Below are 17,126 nucleotides of genomic sequence, written 5' to 3' on the forward strand. Positions count from 1 at the left end.
TGAAGTAGTGAACTGCACTTCTGTCCTTTGATCCTGAATTAAAGTTAAATCCAAAGTTTATATAACTCTTGGCCTCCAGCCTTTCAAACAAACACTGTCAGAAGTGACTGAATGATTGCAACATGAAAGCAGAGGTACAGGCTGAAGGTCAGCCACAGATTCACCCCCTAACTGTAAAGCCTGAGGAGCTCCTCCTTCACCCCAGCTTCCCCCAGCAGTTCCTTTTGCAGCAAGCGGGAAACCCCTCTTAGCTCACCTGATGTTTATGATCAGATACCAACATTTTTCCAGTCCCTCTAGCCTTGGTGGCCGAGTTTTACTTGGACTAGAGTTAAGTTTACTGTGTTTGTGTGTCACCAGAGAGCTGTGCCATCCCTCAGGGTCAAAAGAGGTCTGGAACATGCTACTTGTCATGTCCCCTGTTACTCTGGTGACCACTGCCTGGAACACCACCTAGGAAATTGTCACATCTTCTGCCAGCATGGTTGAAAAGGGAGAAATTCTTCTGCTTTATGTGCTCTTACTACTATTGATTTTTAAGGCCTATTCAATTAGAAATATAATGTTAAGTTATTGTTGATGATCACAAAATCAAGCATCGACAAACTGGGAAAAGTTAGAACCAAAGTGACATATCCCATCTGCATTATGAAGGATGCCTTAGTTATTGAACAGATTGTAACACATACAGTTAGCAAGACAGGATGGGGCACAGTGGTCCTTTACTTACAGCTGATACCCTGCAGAAGTAGGTGCTATTCCTGCCCTGATCACCCAGTTCCTATGGGACTGGAGGCAGTGTTTCAGAGCTGGCTGTCAGCTGCTCCCCCTGAGCCACAGTGCTGGCACAGAAAGGCAGCTGCCAGCAATGGGATCTGCACATAGGGTGTGCTCTGAAGACTTCAGACTATCAAAACGGATCCCAAAAATTAATAGCTACTTTTTGACTTTACCTTCTCACCTGGTATTTTCTACAACTGTGAAAAGGGGAAAGTCATGGCCAGGGAATAAATGTAATGTACCTTAGGAAAATCCTTGAAGCTTTGAGCAGTCTGCAGAGCATCATCCACTCTTATCCAGAAATATCAGCTCTTTGTTTATGCAGTGAAATGCCTATCACACTGAGTGTGGAAAACACTGAGTGTTTTCCAGCAGGTAGGCACTGCTGGATCCCACTAGGGGCTCACACACATCTTCATTGACTGCCCAGTTACAGGAAACAGTTTTAGACAGGATTTTTTCCTGGAATTCTTGGTATTGCCTGTATGTTGGCGTTGAACAAACTTATCTGGAGCAAATAACACCAGAAACTTGTGCAAGAGACCTTAAGTAATCACCTAAGGGGGAGGGGGGTATTTGGCATGTTTTTTCTACAAACAGAAGGGAGCGTAATGATTAATCTCAGCTTCACATTCAGGTTTAAATTGCACCAAAAGAGTGGCAAAGAGCATCCTTTCAGTCAGAGTTCTTGCTCCTCTCCTGAAGATGATACCTGTGAGGATCCTCTGTGTGTTCCTGTGCCTCAGTATAGCCTGGGTATGAATTTGCTTACTTAATTCTTTTTGTATTCTGCTTTGAATAGTAAGCATTTATTTAATTCAATGTTATTCATTTATTCATTTAATGTTCATTCATGAGATAGATAATTATTTTCTATCACCTAGCTTGTAAAATTCAATGCACACACAACATACATATGCAGCAGCTTAGTGTAACCACTTCACTGATGAAGTTTCATCAGTACTTTTGGAATATCCAGTTCTCTAAAGTTTTGCTTAACTTGGTTTTGCTGAATCTGCCTGGCTTTGGGAGCAACAAAGCAAATCCATTAACATGAATTCAAACATTTATAGGTGATGCTCTAAGTCTTAAACATAACTGGCTGGATGCTAGTGGTTCCAGCCATTCAGGAATTTTCATGTTTGTTGGGATGAATTGTGCTTTCCTTTGGACAGTATTTCAGCAGGATTTTCTACCTACAAATGACACACAATACCTTTATTATGAAACACATATTTTAAAACAAGGATTCTTGTAGCAGCAACATCAGCTTAAACCAGAGCTAAGTAAAAATCAAATTTTTGGTAAGGAAGGAGATAAACTTGCTTTTCAAGTGTGCAAATATAACCTCTTTTTTTTCCCAGTTGAGGACTCAGTTCATAATCTTATGGTAGATTCTTTACATTTTTCTTTGTGACTTTTTTTTTTAAGAAAGTGCCTGTTTTAACAAATCACAGACATTATAGGAAGCAGTTGGGACAAAACAGAAGCAGTCATATTGGAGCTGTCAATGCCTAAAGGGCATTTTTGGATGTATGTGCTACTTCTAGGAGGCACTTGGGCCAGATCAAATCATTAAATAATCAAACTACCAAATTTGAATCTGCTGGTTTTAATAAAGACATTCCAGTTCCTCAGAGTGGTTCTGACCCTGGAGGCCAGAATTAGGATCACTTTCTCAGCTTCAGAATTAGGATCACTTTCTCAGCTTCAGAATTAATCATCAATCATAATAAGAAGTGGTCATTATTATTTTCAAGCCTTAATTATGATGTTTGAAAAGCACAAAAGGTGCACAGGGGATTCCAGTCAGACCTAATTACATTTTAAGCCCTAAAGCACAGCTTTCCTTAGAGAAAAAAAGAATTTTTTACTAAGTGATAACACTGTAGGAATCTTTATCATTTTTTGGCCCAGAATTAGCATGTATATATCACTTTTTCTTCTCAGGTTTGAAGAAAACTTCAGCATATTTATTTCTCCTTTCCATTAGCACAGTGAAATCCATCCATCACTGAAATGGTTTCTTAAATTGTATTAGTAGCTCTCTTGCTCTTTTTGTCAGGCAAAACCGTGCTTCAAGCTTCCAGTTAGCAACTGTGATTAAAATCACAAACACTAATGGAAAAAAATTCATATATCTGTAAGCTACTTTTGTGTATACTGAAGGTGGTGAAGTGAGTATTGCAGCTAATGGGAATAGTATTTTAAAAGTACCTACTTCTACTTTTCCAGTTTCAGTCTAATTTCAACCTAATTTTACATTTACACACAGGACAAAATATTTCTGTGGAATGATATTATCATAATATATCCTGAGCATCACTAGCTCCCTACATAAAAGCATCAATTTTAAGAGATGTGAATAAAGCTTTATTCTGACAGAACAAACAAAACCATATCTTATGAGAAAGATTGGAATAAAATCCCTGCACCATTGGGTGTGATGCTTAGTGGATGGCTGTGATTGCCACCCACCAGCTGAGTGTTTGAGGGCATCAGCATTGTGTTTCTGCTCTCTCGACAGCTGTTCACTTAACCTTGGCTTTACTTTTCCCCTTTTTCCTCCTGGCAGGCACAAGATGGAGCAAGTACCTTTGAGCAGGAGGGTGGAGGAGTGCGTGGTCCCAGGTTTACAGGGCACAAGTCCCCCTCCAGCTGCCAGCCTGAGAAGACCTGGACCATGTGCGCGGATGACGACTGGGTGAGCCATTAACACTGGGGTGAAAGTGGGACTCGTCCCCAGGGCACCCCTGGGCCTCAGCTGGATCAGCAGCTGGATCACCACACCAGTGATGTGCCACAGGCCAGCACGGGGCTCAGTGTTAGGGCAGAGGTAATGCTTCAGGTCAGGGCAGTCTGCCCAGACATCCTGTGAGAAACAGAGGAAGAAAGGAAAAAATGAAGACAAAAGAAACAGGGAGAAGTTTGCAGTGGTGCAGAATGAGAGGAGAAAGTAAGTCTGATAAAAAAGGATTAAATAAATGAAGGCTACCCTAGAGAAATGTAAGGACTATTTATTTTCAGATGTTTGGTATTGCCACTTTTGGAGTTCATAAAAGAAAAGCACCAGAAAGAGAGTTGTGAGGAAAAGAAGTAGCTAGAAATCACATACACTTACTAATTAATTTTTAGGAAGTCAGATTACAAGATGCTCAGTAGAATAATAATTGACTAGATGTCTTTGTGTATCAACTATTAATGTCTCTTTTTCTTATCTCTTACATCTCAGTCCTTTTCTATGCTACATTTATTTGATGACTTCTTCGCAAAGAGCTTAAGTCTGTCAGAACATTAAACTTTTCTGAGGAAAACTGCTTAAAAATGCTGGCCTCTAACATTCTTCCTCAAACTTGATGACAGACTTCTTACAGCAGACCTTTTAGGAAATATATATATATATATATATACAAAAACATCTGACCCATGAGGAACAGAGGAGAGGGCAAACTAAAGAAAGAAAGGTTTACTTGCTCCTCATTCCACGGTAATGGCAGATTTCTGAGGATGTGCTTCATTGATTCCATTATACAAGATGTTTACTCTTGAGGATTTTAGCACAATTATTTCCCTCTTTGAATTCTAGGGTACCAAATGTCCATCAGGATGCAGAATGCAAGGACTGATTGATGAAAATGACAAGGACTATAGTCACAGAATAGAAAAAATCAAGAAGCTGCTCTCAGATAGTCAAAGCAACTATAAGAAGTCCAATCAGATAATTGTGGAAACTGTAAATGCAATAAAACCAAATCTGGACAGTGCTCAGCGTAAGTATCTTGCACCCAGTTTTATTATCCATTACTGAATTACTAATTTTTTGTGAATAAGCCATATGTAGTGAAAGTACAGGCTTTATTGGATATTATTATCAAGAAACAGAACAATCATAATAATAGACTCTTAACTAGTTAGCAAAAATTAATTTAATTTTAATCTGCTCAGTACTATGAGAAATATGTTCTAAATTATGTGTGTAATTACATATTTCTTTCCTAAATATGTATAACATTTTAAAATATATTTTTATGGGCATAGCTGACTGTGAGGCATTTTTGTTTCAGAGCTTGATGAGACTTATGGTCGCCTGTCAGGAGAATTGAGACGGAGAATTTTGACATTAAAGCAGAGAGTTGTCACTCAAGTGAACCGAATTAAAGCTCTGCAGAGCAGCATCCAGGAACAAGTGGTGGAGATGAAGCGCTTAGAGGTAGGTGTCTGCTGTACACTTCCCATTTTTTCCAGGGCATAGCTGCAGAAAGGGCATGTGTCTTTTATGGTGAGCAGTGCTGCAACTAGGAGAAAATATGGTACAACTCTCACAGGATCTGACTTGCTGAGACAAATCCCCAAATGAGTTGGCTTCTACCCATCCTGGTTTTCTACTTCTGCTCTCTAGAAACCAACATAAGTTCCCTGAGTTCCTAGTTCCGTCTGCTGCTTCTCTCTTGGGCCACAAGGATGCTCCATCTGCTGATAACTGCTGCTGTATGAGGCGTTTCTCCTCCTGTAAGGAGTTGCTGAGTAGTTAGAAAGGCGACGTGCTCTGTCCAGCCCCAGTGTTGCCACTGCTGCCCACAGCTAGGGTTGGCTTTAGAACCTGCGTTCCCAGGTTGCATACAGTTCTTCTGATGGTAGTGCAAGGAAAAGTCCTAGCACAAAACAGTGGGTTTGCTCAAAGGCTCATTTTGATTCCTAGAACAGAAAGCTATAATTTGGATCATTTGAGAAAGCAATGGTAACCCCAAGATGTCAGACCTCCCAGCAGGGCCATGACAGAATCTTCCCCTCTCTTTGGAGGGCCCATTTCTGCCCCAGTCCCTGTGGACCATGTCCAACACGGCAACACTCCTTCCAAAACCAGGAATTCACCTCTAAACCCCAAATATAAAGATGGCAGAGATTGGGAACTTTCTACAATGTTCTTTTCCATGGAACTCATGTGCATGGTGCTATTGCGCATGTTGTATTTACAATGGAAATAAATCTATCATGACCTCAAAACCGAACTTTGGAAAAGCTCAGCTGTGGGTGGGAGGTACTAAGGCAGTAGTTCCTCCTCTCATCTTTCCCCTGTTTAGTACAATATATCCTTGCTTGAGAAGGTTGGTAAAGCTCCCTAACCAAATTACTTCTCTTTGGTTATGTAGGTGGACATTGATATTAAGATACGAGCTTGCAAAGGAACATGTGCTAGAAGTTTTGATTACAAGGTGGACAAAGAAAGCTACGACAACATCCAGAAGCAGCTTGCCCAAGCCAACTCCATCAACTTGCACCCAGAGCTTCAAACAACCACCTTGAGCACACTGAAAATGAGGCCACTTAAGGACTCTAATGTTCCTGATCATTTTAAGCATAAGCCTATGCCAGAAATGCATGCTCTGAACATAATTAATGACATCAAGCAGATGGAGGTGGTACTAGAAAGAGCAGAAAAAGATGTGAACCCCCCCCGAGGAGACAGCTCGTATCACACGGCAGAATCAAGAGGGGATGAACCTTTACACACCAGCAAATTAGTTCTTCCTAGTCATAGGAAAGAAACCCTTAGTCTGGGAGACAAAACCTCCTCCACAGTTCGTAGATGCACCAAAACTACCACCAAAAATTTTGTCTCTGGGCCTGATGGCCCTAGAGAAGAAATAGTTGAGAAAACAGTTTCTTCTGATGGCTCAGACTGCTCCTATTTAGCTGGAAATGTTGGAGGGGAAGGGAGCAGCTACCATTTTAGTGGTGCAGATGGCTTGCACAAGCTAGAGACTGTATTCCCTGAGCTAGAGTCATTTTTTACCCCTGACTCTCCATCCACTGCTACTAAGCTTGTTGGTGGATCTAGCAGCTTCACAACCAGCAGATACGCAGCTGGCACAGGCAGTAGCCACCTAGATACAGGAGTATCCAGTCATTCAGAGACTTATGGGGGAAAAGACAAATTTGGAGATTTAGGAGAGGAGGAGGAAGATGACTTTGGAAGACTTCAGCCATCTGGATTCCCATCTGGCAGTGCAAGTTACTCCAAGACTGTAGCGACCAGCTCTTCTAGTTTCAAGAACAGGGGAGGCTCTACTTTTGATACCAAATCAGTAAAGACTCGTGACATAAATGAGCGGCTAGGTGGGTTGGAACATGAGCAGAGTGCAGAGGATACCCCAGACTTTCAGGCACGCAGCTTCAGACCATCAGGAGGGAAGCGAAGGACACCCAGCACTGGAAGAGGTAGTTATTGAGGTAATGGAGCTGAACTCCATCCATGACCAACCTGACACATTGATTTAGATACTGTGGTACAACAGTGTGATGATTAAATGCAAGCACTGTGTCTGTTTGTTACCACCTCAGAAACAAAAGGGAAAATATGTCATTAATACTCGGGTATTACATAGACAATTCACGATTTAAGAAATATGTAAAAAAATTTTCTTTCTGAATTCTTTTTAATGTTGCCTGTCACTATACCTAGCATAGTCCAAGACATGACTAACAATTTTCTCTGAGCTATTGGTATTTGGATTCCTCTGAACCTTTTATTAAATTTTGCTGATAACTTCTGTCAAACCAGATCAACTTTTTTTTTTAGACTGTGATGATATCCGCCAGAAACACACTTCTGGTGCCAAAAGTGGCATTTTCAAAATCAAGCCAGCGGGATCCAATAAGGTTTTGTCAGTTTATTGCGACCAAGAGACCACTTTGGGAGGATGGCTATTGATCCAACAGAGAATGGATGGATCAGTGAATTTTAACCGGACCTGGCAAGACTACAAGAAAGGTTTCGGCAGCGTGGATGGCAGGGGGCAAGGAGAGTTTTGGCTGGGCAATGAAAACCTACACTTACTGACTCAGAATGATACTCTCCTTCGGGTAGAGTTAGAGGACTGGGATGGAAATGCTGTGTTTGCAGAGTATCTCATACAGGTAGGGTCTGAGGCTGAAGGGTACACCCTTGTTGTGTCTTCCTATGAGGGCACTGCTGGGGATGCCCTGATCACTGGCTGGCTGGAGGAGGGCACCGAGTACACATCCCATGCCCAGATGAAGTTCAGCACCTTTGACCAGGACCAGGACCACTGGGAAGAAAACTGTGCCGAGATGTATGGCGGGGGCTGGTGGTACAACAGCTGCCAGGCTGCCAACCTCAATGGCATTTACTACCCGGGGGGCCACTACGACCCCAGGTACAATGTCCCCTATGAGATTGAAAATGGCGTAGTCTGGCTGCCATTTAAAGCCTCTGACTATTCCCTAAAAACTGTTAGAATGAAAATCAGGCCTATAGAAACCCTGTAGAAGGGCCTTTAATGTGTGTTATGACTACAAGTTGAAAAGATTTTTTTATATGTGTCTATGATGTACCTTTACCCTGTGAATGTGAAGGCAACTGAGCATATTTGGAGATTAAAAAATAAACAATGATTGATTATCAACAGGACTTTTTGGATCTTTTTTTTAACTGTCAAGGAAATATTGATTTAAAAACCCTTTTGATATAAACTTTGTCTATGTCTTTGGCAGCTTACACCTTAACTTGAGATAAAAAAAATTAATTTGAGTTATTTACATTGTCTTAGGAGTGTTAAAGAAGTAGAAGTGTTTAGAAGTATGTTCACAATGAAATCCTGCCTCCACTGACAGGGACTGTGAAAGTCTAACCAAGTTCAACATTCACACTCATTTCCATTTCAAGAGGAGCACAACAGCAGTGGGAGTCAGCTGTCAGAACCAAGGATGGTATGGGCTCTCACTTTTGCCACACACCTATCAGGGAGCATACTTTGATAAAGAATGCATGCATTTTAGGACACACTTTTAGGAATCTCCTAAGCTTTGGTTTTATAAATATGGACATAGACCTTCCATCCCACTGATGACTCACAGATAGCTTACCATGCATACTTGTAGCTTCAAAATAAGACAACTCCATGATAACTCATCAAAACGCAACTCCCCAAACAGCCTATTATTTTTTAGTAACCACTAAAAGGTTATGACTCTAACCAGAACAAGCAAGATGAGGAACCACCTGAATGTTTCTCAGCACATGTGCCAAGCAAAGAATTTTACTAAGGATAAGAAGTTTAAATGAGCTTGCTGACAGTGCGTGGTGAGGATTTTTAGACAAAAGCTGGCTGCATGGAATATCAATTATATTGGTCACACAATTACAGAAGACCAGAGAAGACCTTTATACCTTATGGCATAAAATTACACAAGTATTTACACTATGTAATATTTCTGTGCTTCTAGAAAGAAGCATGAGCAAACTTTCTTATCTCTAATCTCACTGAGGTGTTGCATTCCATTTAACAAGATCGTCAAATACTGGCAAAGCAGGTAATTTTAGCCTTTTTTCAGTGTTTCTCAAACACAGCCACTGCCTAACCGTTTTTGGAAATATTGCTGAATTGCAAAGACATCTTTACACTCATGTGAGGAGGTGTCTGTGATTTTGGAAAACAGGTTTCCACTTGTACATTATGTTTTTGTTCCTTAGCCTGAGTGGAAGCCTGCCTGTACGGATGCTGAACATTTGTGCTCCTTTAGTGAGAAGCTGCCATTATGTCTCCTTCTTTCCCTCCTGGGCTTCACAGATTAAATAAACACTGAATGTTTCAGGTGGGACCCATCCACCCCTAGTCATCTGGGCCCCTTCCTTTGTGAAAGAAGGCAGACCTCTTTGGGAGGTGTTGATCCTGTTCACCAGGGTTGAGAAGTCTTGTCTTTGTCTACTCAAGGGAGTATAGACTACTGCATTTGATGAAAAAACTCGACTTCCACTACTCTATGACTGGAGACATTAATTACTCTAGTGCCATGATAGGGATTGTGTGAAAAACACGTATGTGGGAAAGCAATTATGTGAACCAGGTCCCAGAAAAGGACATATTTTATCCAGCAACAGGATTTGAGCTAAGGGACCGGTGACCTACTCCTTTGTTCAATATTGTTCTCAATTTTATTCCTTCTCAACTTGTTACACAGGTAGTTACTGTTGATTTTATAATATAAAAGAAAATAACTGTCTCTTATTTAGTGGAATGCATTTCCTTCTCCCCAGATTATGCACAGATACTTAGGAATAATATGAAGAATACTTTAGTTTTAAGACTTTATTGGTTTTTAGAAAATGTTTAGAAATAATCCTCTCCTTCTTTAAAAGAGATACAAAAGGCCTTTGTAAAAGAGTGAAACAAGTAGTTTTTATTTTATCAGTGTTATTCTATAATAGTTAATTGTGTCTTGTGCACAAATGAAAAATGGAAAAAATACACTTGTGAGTTATTTTCATCAGACAGATTTAGATTTAAATTTCACACAGCTTTTCACTTTAGGTCACAATATGGTTGTACACGCAGATTTGGTTCTCATATGTAAAGATAAGACTGAGTACCATGCTAAAAAGATAACCATGTACAAATACTAAAAGAAAATCCCTGAATCTGTACATTCTGATAATGGTTACTGTGGAAAGTATGGCCGGATTTTCATGCTCATCTTCTTCATTGAATACCACGACCCTTTCCAGTTCATCCATACAACACCATCGTCTGTCCCATGTTTTGCCATGTCCCAGCTGTAGGTCCCTCCCCAGTAGTATCTGCCATTGGGGTTGGCTGAGTGGCAGCGGTTGTACCACCATCCACCACCATCTTGTTTGGAGCACTGTTTTCTTGGATCTAAAGTTAACCTGATGAGGGGAAAAAAAAGGCGTTGAAAGTGACATCTCTAATATAGGCTAACAGATCAACAGAGTACATAGACCTGCCCATGTACTGAAGTTTTCAAACTGTAATAAACAATTTAAGTCCTCTCTGAACTTTCTATAAAGGACTGACCATCACAAGTGTATGCTACACAGTACACTCAGAAGGTAAAGCAGCTAAGAAAAACAAATCAAATTTTAGTTGCATCTCTTCGGGAATGTCATTTGGTTTACTGATTGATAACTATAGTTACTTGCATTCATAATGATAATTACAATATCAATGAAATTTAATGTTAGCAATGAGAAATTTATGTCTTCGCCAGCCTAAACAATTCCTTCATTCATGAATATGTAATCAGATTAAGCACAGATTGGAATACAGTGCTCTTTTATGTACTTTACAACTAAGCTCCTGTCTTCTGAGTAGGCAGAACATTGCTGTTTAAATTGACATGCTACCTGCCTCTTTCTTCAGGACCCATGATGTTTTACTAGAGTGAGTACCAATATTCTTATTTAGTGTCCTCAGCACTGCTACTGTCAGTCTCTGACTATGAATATATTGCATCCATATTTGCTGCTTTGTCTGTAGTAAGTCATTCATTGAATCAATAAAACTCAGCATGCTTGCTTTTTACTTGGTTGTGGACTGCAACTAACATAATATATAGTTTTATCTGTCCTTGTCTCTGCCAAGGGAACTGCATAGACATTTAGCTGGTAACTTGCAGGAATATAACATGCTTTGACATACTACAAAAATGCTCTGAAAACTAATGGCAAATTCCAGAAGTCATCTGTATTCAGCTCTTTTTTTATTTTAAATGTCTAGTGCAAGTACATACCATCCATCATTGTCTCTGTCATAAGTACTGAAGTACATGCCATTGTGAATTGTCATTGTCCTGTTTTCTCCATACAACTGGGAAGCTCCTTCCATCAGCGCGTTGCCTGCAGTGCCTTTGTAGTTACTAACTGAAAGCTGATATTTGTTTCCTTCATTCTGTATGGTGAAACCTCCATAATGAGCTGATACTTTATTACCATCCCAGTCCTCCATTTCAATTAAAACTTCAGTGGGCCCTATTTTGGTAAGCTGGCTGATCTTGTCATTTCCAAGCCAATATTCACCTAAGAAACAAGTGAGAGGTCTGTGAGACAGACATTGCAATATATTTCAAGGCAACTTTATTATTTGCCTATAGGTCTGCTGGAGTTGATTAGTTAATTAAAAAAAAATAAAATCTAAGAGCTTCAAAAAATAGGAGAGAATGGTTTCAGTGAGAACAGCACTTTGCATTTTATGCTTGGTGTTTTACCTGGTGTATCACAGTAGTTCTTCCCTCCACTCTTTGCGATATTTCCAAATCCTTTTTTATATTGATCCCATACCCTTCCAAAATTAACGCTGCCGTCCTGGCGGTTCTGAATCAAAGTCCAGCCTGCAGGAGTAGGAGTATTTAGATTAAATTACCAGCACCAAAGGAGCATCAAACATTACAATATAGCCCTTTTAACTTCACCCCAGGACCAGAGGAGCATATGGCTTCCTTGCAGCAGGTCCTTCACTGCTTTTGAGTTCAGCTTTGCCCTTTTGCTCACACTTAAGTAGAACCTTGCTTCATAAGGAAATGTGGAAAAAGCAGAACCTGAAGGATGGCCCTGGTCTTCTGTCAAGTGCATTGGAGCAGGGTAAGAAATGAGCCAGGCTGTCCTTGCCTGCCCACCTATGCACCATCCCTGATGGTCATAGTAAAATACATATACAATTTATTTCCAGTTTCACTACAGAAATATCCTATTCTGCATCAGCAGATGACCTCAACAAGGCTTCCCCAAATGAGTCAAAAATATTTAATTACCAAGTATAATTTCGTATTTCTCTGTATAAAATACAAATTACTAGTATGATTTTTTGGTAGCATTGATAAATTAATATTATAACAGCATAGTTTCACACTAACCTCCATTATCTGTTTCCATGTCACAGTATACTCTGTATGGCTTGGTGAACGGATCTGGCCGGATGAGGTACATTTCGGATGTCTCGCCTCCCTTTCTGATGATATCCTCACATTCTGCAAGAATGTAAACAGAGACTATTATTGAAAGATCTGTGAACTTTAATAGTTTTCTTATCCTTTGGTTTGCTGTTATATAGGAACAGTTTTAAATCTCTATAGATAGCATTTTACTTTTGTTGTGATTTCTGTAATACATCAAGTGAAAGAATGATGGGAGAAAGAATACTGAACATTGCAGCTTTTCCAAAGAGGAATTTCTGAAACTTAAAACTAAGTGATGCAACATTGTATACCATACAATGACTTCTTGAACTAAAGCTTGTGAAAAAAGAACCTTTCTTGACTGAAAAAAATCAAGAGTACAACTATGATAGTCACAAATGTATCACCTCCACCTAACAAAGACCCTGAAGCACATATTTCTTTAAAATGCCACTGGTCACTTACAAAGACTGATATTGGATTAAAGGATCTTTGGTCTGACCAGTATAGTGATCCAGAAGTGATTTTTTTTTTTTTTTTTTTTTTAATCTAGGATCACTTTCCATCTTTCCTCATACTCTGATCAATTGTACAGGCTTCAGATGCATCCATCAGTTTGCATAGTGACATAAATGGGAGAAAAGATGTCATTATAGTTGAATGAGTACCTTTGCCTGAAACCACAGGAATATTACAGGAGACAGAACATGGGCCACGGCAGTAGTCCACCTGGGTAGCAATGGCATTTTCCAATTTTTGTATCTTTTTATGCAAAGAATCCACAACTGCACGAAGGACCCTGAGGCTGGATGGGATGTTATTGTCCAGATTATCCTTTATATAATTATACTGCAGTTCCACTTCCGTGTTGTATTGAGAAAGTAAATCATCATTGTCTAGAAAAGCAAAGAGATGAAAAGCAGATTAGTTTTCAACACATTTCCCCATTAGGAAATGATGAAGAGCAATTTGTCAGTACAATCTGAGATGCCACTAGAAAGGAAGGCAGGAAGGGCATTTCTTATTGCTTACTTTTCTACACTGTGCAAAAACTATGCATATATTCTCAGGGAAGTGGCACATGTTTACTGCTGTTACTTTGCTAGTTAATAGAGTTATCAGTGGTGGTTTACTCTACCAAAGAGCAGTAATTCCCTTCTTTCTGGGGAGCCATGGTGCCAATCCAGAGGCTGGTCATAGATGGATTGGATGGGCACAGGAAGGCAGGTAAGGGGAACACGTGAATGATGTACACTTAGAGGCCTCATATGAATCTTGCCTAAGTATGAGATCCATTCCTTTGCCTCCCTCAAAGGATGTTTTTTAAGACTTAAGAGATCACTGTCACAGAACCCTGCTTTCCTAGATATTCCATGGTATTTTTAATTTCTTTAAGAAGTCCCATAAAAGAGTAACTGTAGGAATGTCAATGAAACTTCAATACCACTTACACTAGTAGTTCATAGAAATAGCATACCTTTTCTTTGTTTTTGTCTCTTTACCAGTTTATCTTCTAGAATGGTCACATATTCATTGAAAGTTGAAGTGCTCTCAGAAAGTGTGTTCACTTTAACTTTTAGATCACTAATAACTCCTTTCATATTTTTTTCCTGTTTTAACAGTGCAGTTCTCAGCTCACATCCAGTTGGACACAGCACTCCCTTAAAAGAGGGAAAAAGGGCTGTGAATAAAAGTAAAAATGTTCTTGTCCCATCAGTGAACAACCATACCTTTGGACACAGTGAAGAGTTTGTAATGTGAGAACAGAAATTTAAGAATCTAGATAAGCTTTAACAAGCTTCATTTGCTGGCAGCTTCGACACTTAAAATTGTTCTTAGTCACTAAGATGCCTCTCAGCATTGTTACAGCTTACATTTGCCAGGAAAGATCATGGCAGACACAGTGTGATAGACTGCTGCAAGGCAGCAAAAGGTGTGCTGGCTGTCAGCATGCTGGTGTGCTGTCCTGTAAGAGCTGCAGCAGTGACTGAGGGTAGACTAGAACTACATTTTGAAACCAATTTTAAAAAACACATGGGAGGTTGGGGTTTCTTTGGTCCCAAGGGTTTCTTAAGATTGTCTGAAATTGAATCCAGAACTTCTGCAGAGGTTTTTTCCTGCCCTTAATAGTTACCTGTGCAAAGCCAGGCATAAGGCACAGGCTAACCCATAGATACTTCCTTCCCTGGTTTACAGTTCAACTCTCATCTCCCCAGCTTTGCTGCAGGTTGACTCTGCCACTAATCCCATGGACTCTGACACATTACCCTTCTGAATGCAGTCCTAGCAAAGCCAAGCAAAGTGAGGAAAAGCTGAACTGCTTTAAATGAATGACAGTCCTTTATTTGGCAAGGAAAACTCTAGTGTTGGGTGTACCAGAAGGAAAGGACAGTATGTCACCAGCTGTCTCAACAGCCGACACCTACCAGCTCGTCCAGCTCATGCTTGCAGCCTCCAGCATCAAGATGGATGATCTGTTCCTTCTTGTCCCCTGTCTTGCCCTGCTTTGAGGGCCGGGCCTGGTATCCTGCCCCACTGATGGGAGGTGCCACAGATGGGACCGTGGGCGCCATTTCACGCCTTTTGTCCAGGGGTCGGTGGCCCCGAATGTCAATCACAGGGTTCTCATCCTGCGTGGAGATGAAACTCTCTGAGTCTGGGATTTTGCTGTTGCAAAATGGGGTGCATGGGGTGGAGGCATCCATTCAGCACTCTTTAGTATTTTAAACAGCAAGGAAACCCAGGGAATGGAATGAAAAAGCCGTAACGGAAATATTATACTGACATTATGTAAAAGTCATTCCTATCCCCTCCCTATTAAGCCTAGCCACACTCTCTATACCTAGGTATAGATAAACTAAAAAGTCTTCAAACCAAAGTAAAGCAATATTTCAATAGCTGATTTTGACCAAGGAATAAATCTTACATAGTCCAGAGCTACTAAGCACCATGAAACTTGAAGTAGTAGGCTACAAAAAGAGGTAATTAGACATCCTTGGGGCTTAGAAGCTTATTCAGCAGCACATTTTCAGTGTCCCAGTTTTTTTATTGGGCTAAGGAATATTTTTAAGGTCTCAGAAAATCAGGGCACAGTCAAATACGTCATCAGGTCTCAGGCCACATACCAGCTGTTAACTGGTGAAATTAGGAAAACCATTTAATAACATCTCTCAGAGTAGGTTTGTAGAGCTCCCTCTGATGCATACATTCCCAATATCTGCCAGAAACAGCAAAGTCTAAGAGGCTGAGCAAGGAAAACAGGCCTGGTCCCTAAGCACTTTTTCCAACAAAAAAATCCAATTAATAGTTTGAGCTACTGAATCAAAACCTACAGCCATTTCCAATCCAACTCAGACTTAGCTCCAAATAACAAACATTTGAAAGGATCCAGCATCAGAGGCTTCAAGTAGTTTCAGAAATAAGGAGCATACAAAACACATAATTGCTGAAAATTAATTAACACATTAGCGTTAGTGTTTTCAGTAGTCAGTGTGCAGACACGTGTCCTTAGATTTTCAGAAAGCCGGACTATCCAGACAAATTTAATTTTCACAGGGATTTTCAAACTATGAAAAAGTGTACCAAAATTCTAAATTGTGTTTCCCACTAAAATATTTTATGTAAACAAAAATAAAGATATATGAAACAATTTATATCGATTCTCATTGCTTTTCCTTCTGTTTAGTAATTGTTTAAATCTGTCTTAATTTGTTTAATTTCCAATATTAATTTGTCTTAATTTCCAATATTAAGCTGTACAAACTGGTAGTTTGTTTGGGTTTGGGTTTTTTTAATGTCTTCTGACTCCATGGAAAAGTTTTTATTGTCTTTGAGATAGGACATGATTAATTACCTATTTCTACTCCTTTATATCTAATACTAATTGCCTGTAACATCATATGTCAACATTGCTAAATTAGTATCCTTATTAAATTCAGCTAAATAACTAATCTTACCATCATTCTTCATTCCCTACAGAAAAGGAAATAGGAAGAAAATATTTCCATACTCAGAAAATAACTATTGTGGAGTAACATATAAAAGGTTAATTTAACAATTCAAGCAGACGAAAAACATGCACTGGATTATCTTTTCCCACAACTTCTAATTTAGCTAACACACATAAGCTGAGTAGGTTATGCATGCAATTAAATTAAATTAAATCAATTATTAATGACAAATTATTACTCAATATCAGTACTACAACCTCCTCATCGTAGTCAACGGAGCCCTGGGATTGAACGGAGGAAACACAAAGCAGGAACAGCAGGAGCAGTTTCATGGTGCTGGCTTGCTTGGGCTACTCAGTGATCTTCTCTTTTCATCAGTTCTGACAGGGAGAGGTCACCTCTGTTCTTTTATATATATGTAGCAGCACTAACTTCCAGCTTCACAGTGATAGGATCAACCCTTCTGAGCAATCAGAGTTTCTCTGTTAATATTCAACTCTTCACTCTGTGCCTGAATACATTGGTGGTTGAGCAATTCCTCTGGACAACTCTTATCTTTATGTGCCAGAGATCTCTGTTGATGCTGGCACCAAATACATGTTCAGATCCTTAAAAGTACCTCCTGCTTAGATTACACAAGGTTACCATTTTCTCAAAAATCACAAGTGTTTTAAAACAGCTGAA

The 17,126-nt window shown here is 39.8% G+C and overlaps 2 protein-coding genes across 2 annotated transcripts; one reads left to right on the forward strand and one right to left on the reverse strand.

Annotated features, from left to right (window-relative positions):
• Positions 1-1,434: 1,434 nt before the first annotated feature.
• On the forward strand, positions 1,435-8,207 carry FGA (fibrinogen alpha chain). Its single transcript, XM_066317715.1, has 6 exons — positions 1,435-1,536; positions 3,356-3,484; positions 4,367-4,550; positions 4,845-4,990; positions 5,931-6,999; positions 7,361-8,207. The coding sequence occupies exons 1-6, from the start codon at positions 1,486-1,488 to the stop codon at positions 8,068-8,070; spliced, it is 2,289 nt and encodes a 762-aa protein (XP_066173812.1). The 5' UTR covers positions 1,435-1,485; the 3' UTR covers positions 8,071-8,207.
• A 1,665-nt stretch (positions 8,208-9,872) lies between these two features.
• FGB (fibrinogen beta chain) lies at positions 9,873-16,840 on the reverse strand. The gene is made up of 8 exons (XM_066317706.1): positions 16,700-16,840; positions 14,919-15,122; positions 13,970-14,153; positions 13,161-13,388; positions 12,451-12,564; positions 11,806-11,928; positions 11,332-11,617; positions 9,873-10,468 (listed from the first exon to the last, which is right to left on the reverse strand). Exons 1-8 carry the CDS (start codon positions 16,772-16,774, stop codon positions 10,240-10,242), a joined length of 1,443 nt encoding a protein of 480 aa, XP_066173803.1. The 5' UTR covers positions 16,775-16,840; the 3' UTR covers positions 9,873-10,239.
• Positions 16,841-17,126: the final 286 nt, after the last annotated feature.

Source organism: Sylvia atricapilla, chromosome 4, assembly GCF_009819655.1.
Source record: "Sylvia atricapilla isolate bSylAtr1 chromosome 4, bSylAtr1.pri, whole genome shotgun sequence".
Lineage (NCBI taxonomy): Eukaryota > Metazoa > Chordata > Aves > Passeriformes > Sylviidae > Sylvia > Sylvia atricapilla.

What these genes read in the sequence shown, in the direction of transcription:
- FGA (XM_066317715.1), top strand. Translation starts at nt 1,486, where the DNA reads ATGATACCTGTGAGGATCCTCTGTGTGTTCCTGTGCCTCAGTATAGCC. An exon ending in AAATCTGGACAGTGCTCAGC is followed by an intron (nt 4,551 to 4,844) that starts GTAAGTATCTTG and finishes TTTTTGTTTCAG; the next exon opens with AGCTTGATGAGACTTATGGT. An exon ending in GACACCCAGCACTGGAAGAG is followed by an intron (nt 7,000 to 7,360) that starts GTAGTTATTGAG and finishes TTTTTTTTTTAG; the next exon opens with ACTGTGATGATATCCGCCAG.
- FGB (XM_066317706.1), bottom strand. Translation starts at nt 16,774, where the DNA reads ATGAAACTGCTCCTGCTGTTCCTGCTTTGTGTTTCCTCCGTTCAATCC. An exon ending in AGCATGAGCTGGACGAGCTG is followed by an intron (nt 14,154 to 14,918) that starts GTAGGTGTCGGC and finishes CCCTCTTTTAAG; the next exon opens with GGAGTGCTGTGTCCAACTGG. An exon ending in GAGACAAAAACAAAGAAAAG is followed by an intron (nt 13,389 to 13,969) that starts GTATGCTATTTC and finishes TTGCTTTTCTAG; the next exon opens with ACAATGATGATTTACTTTCT.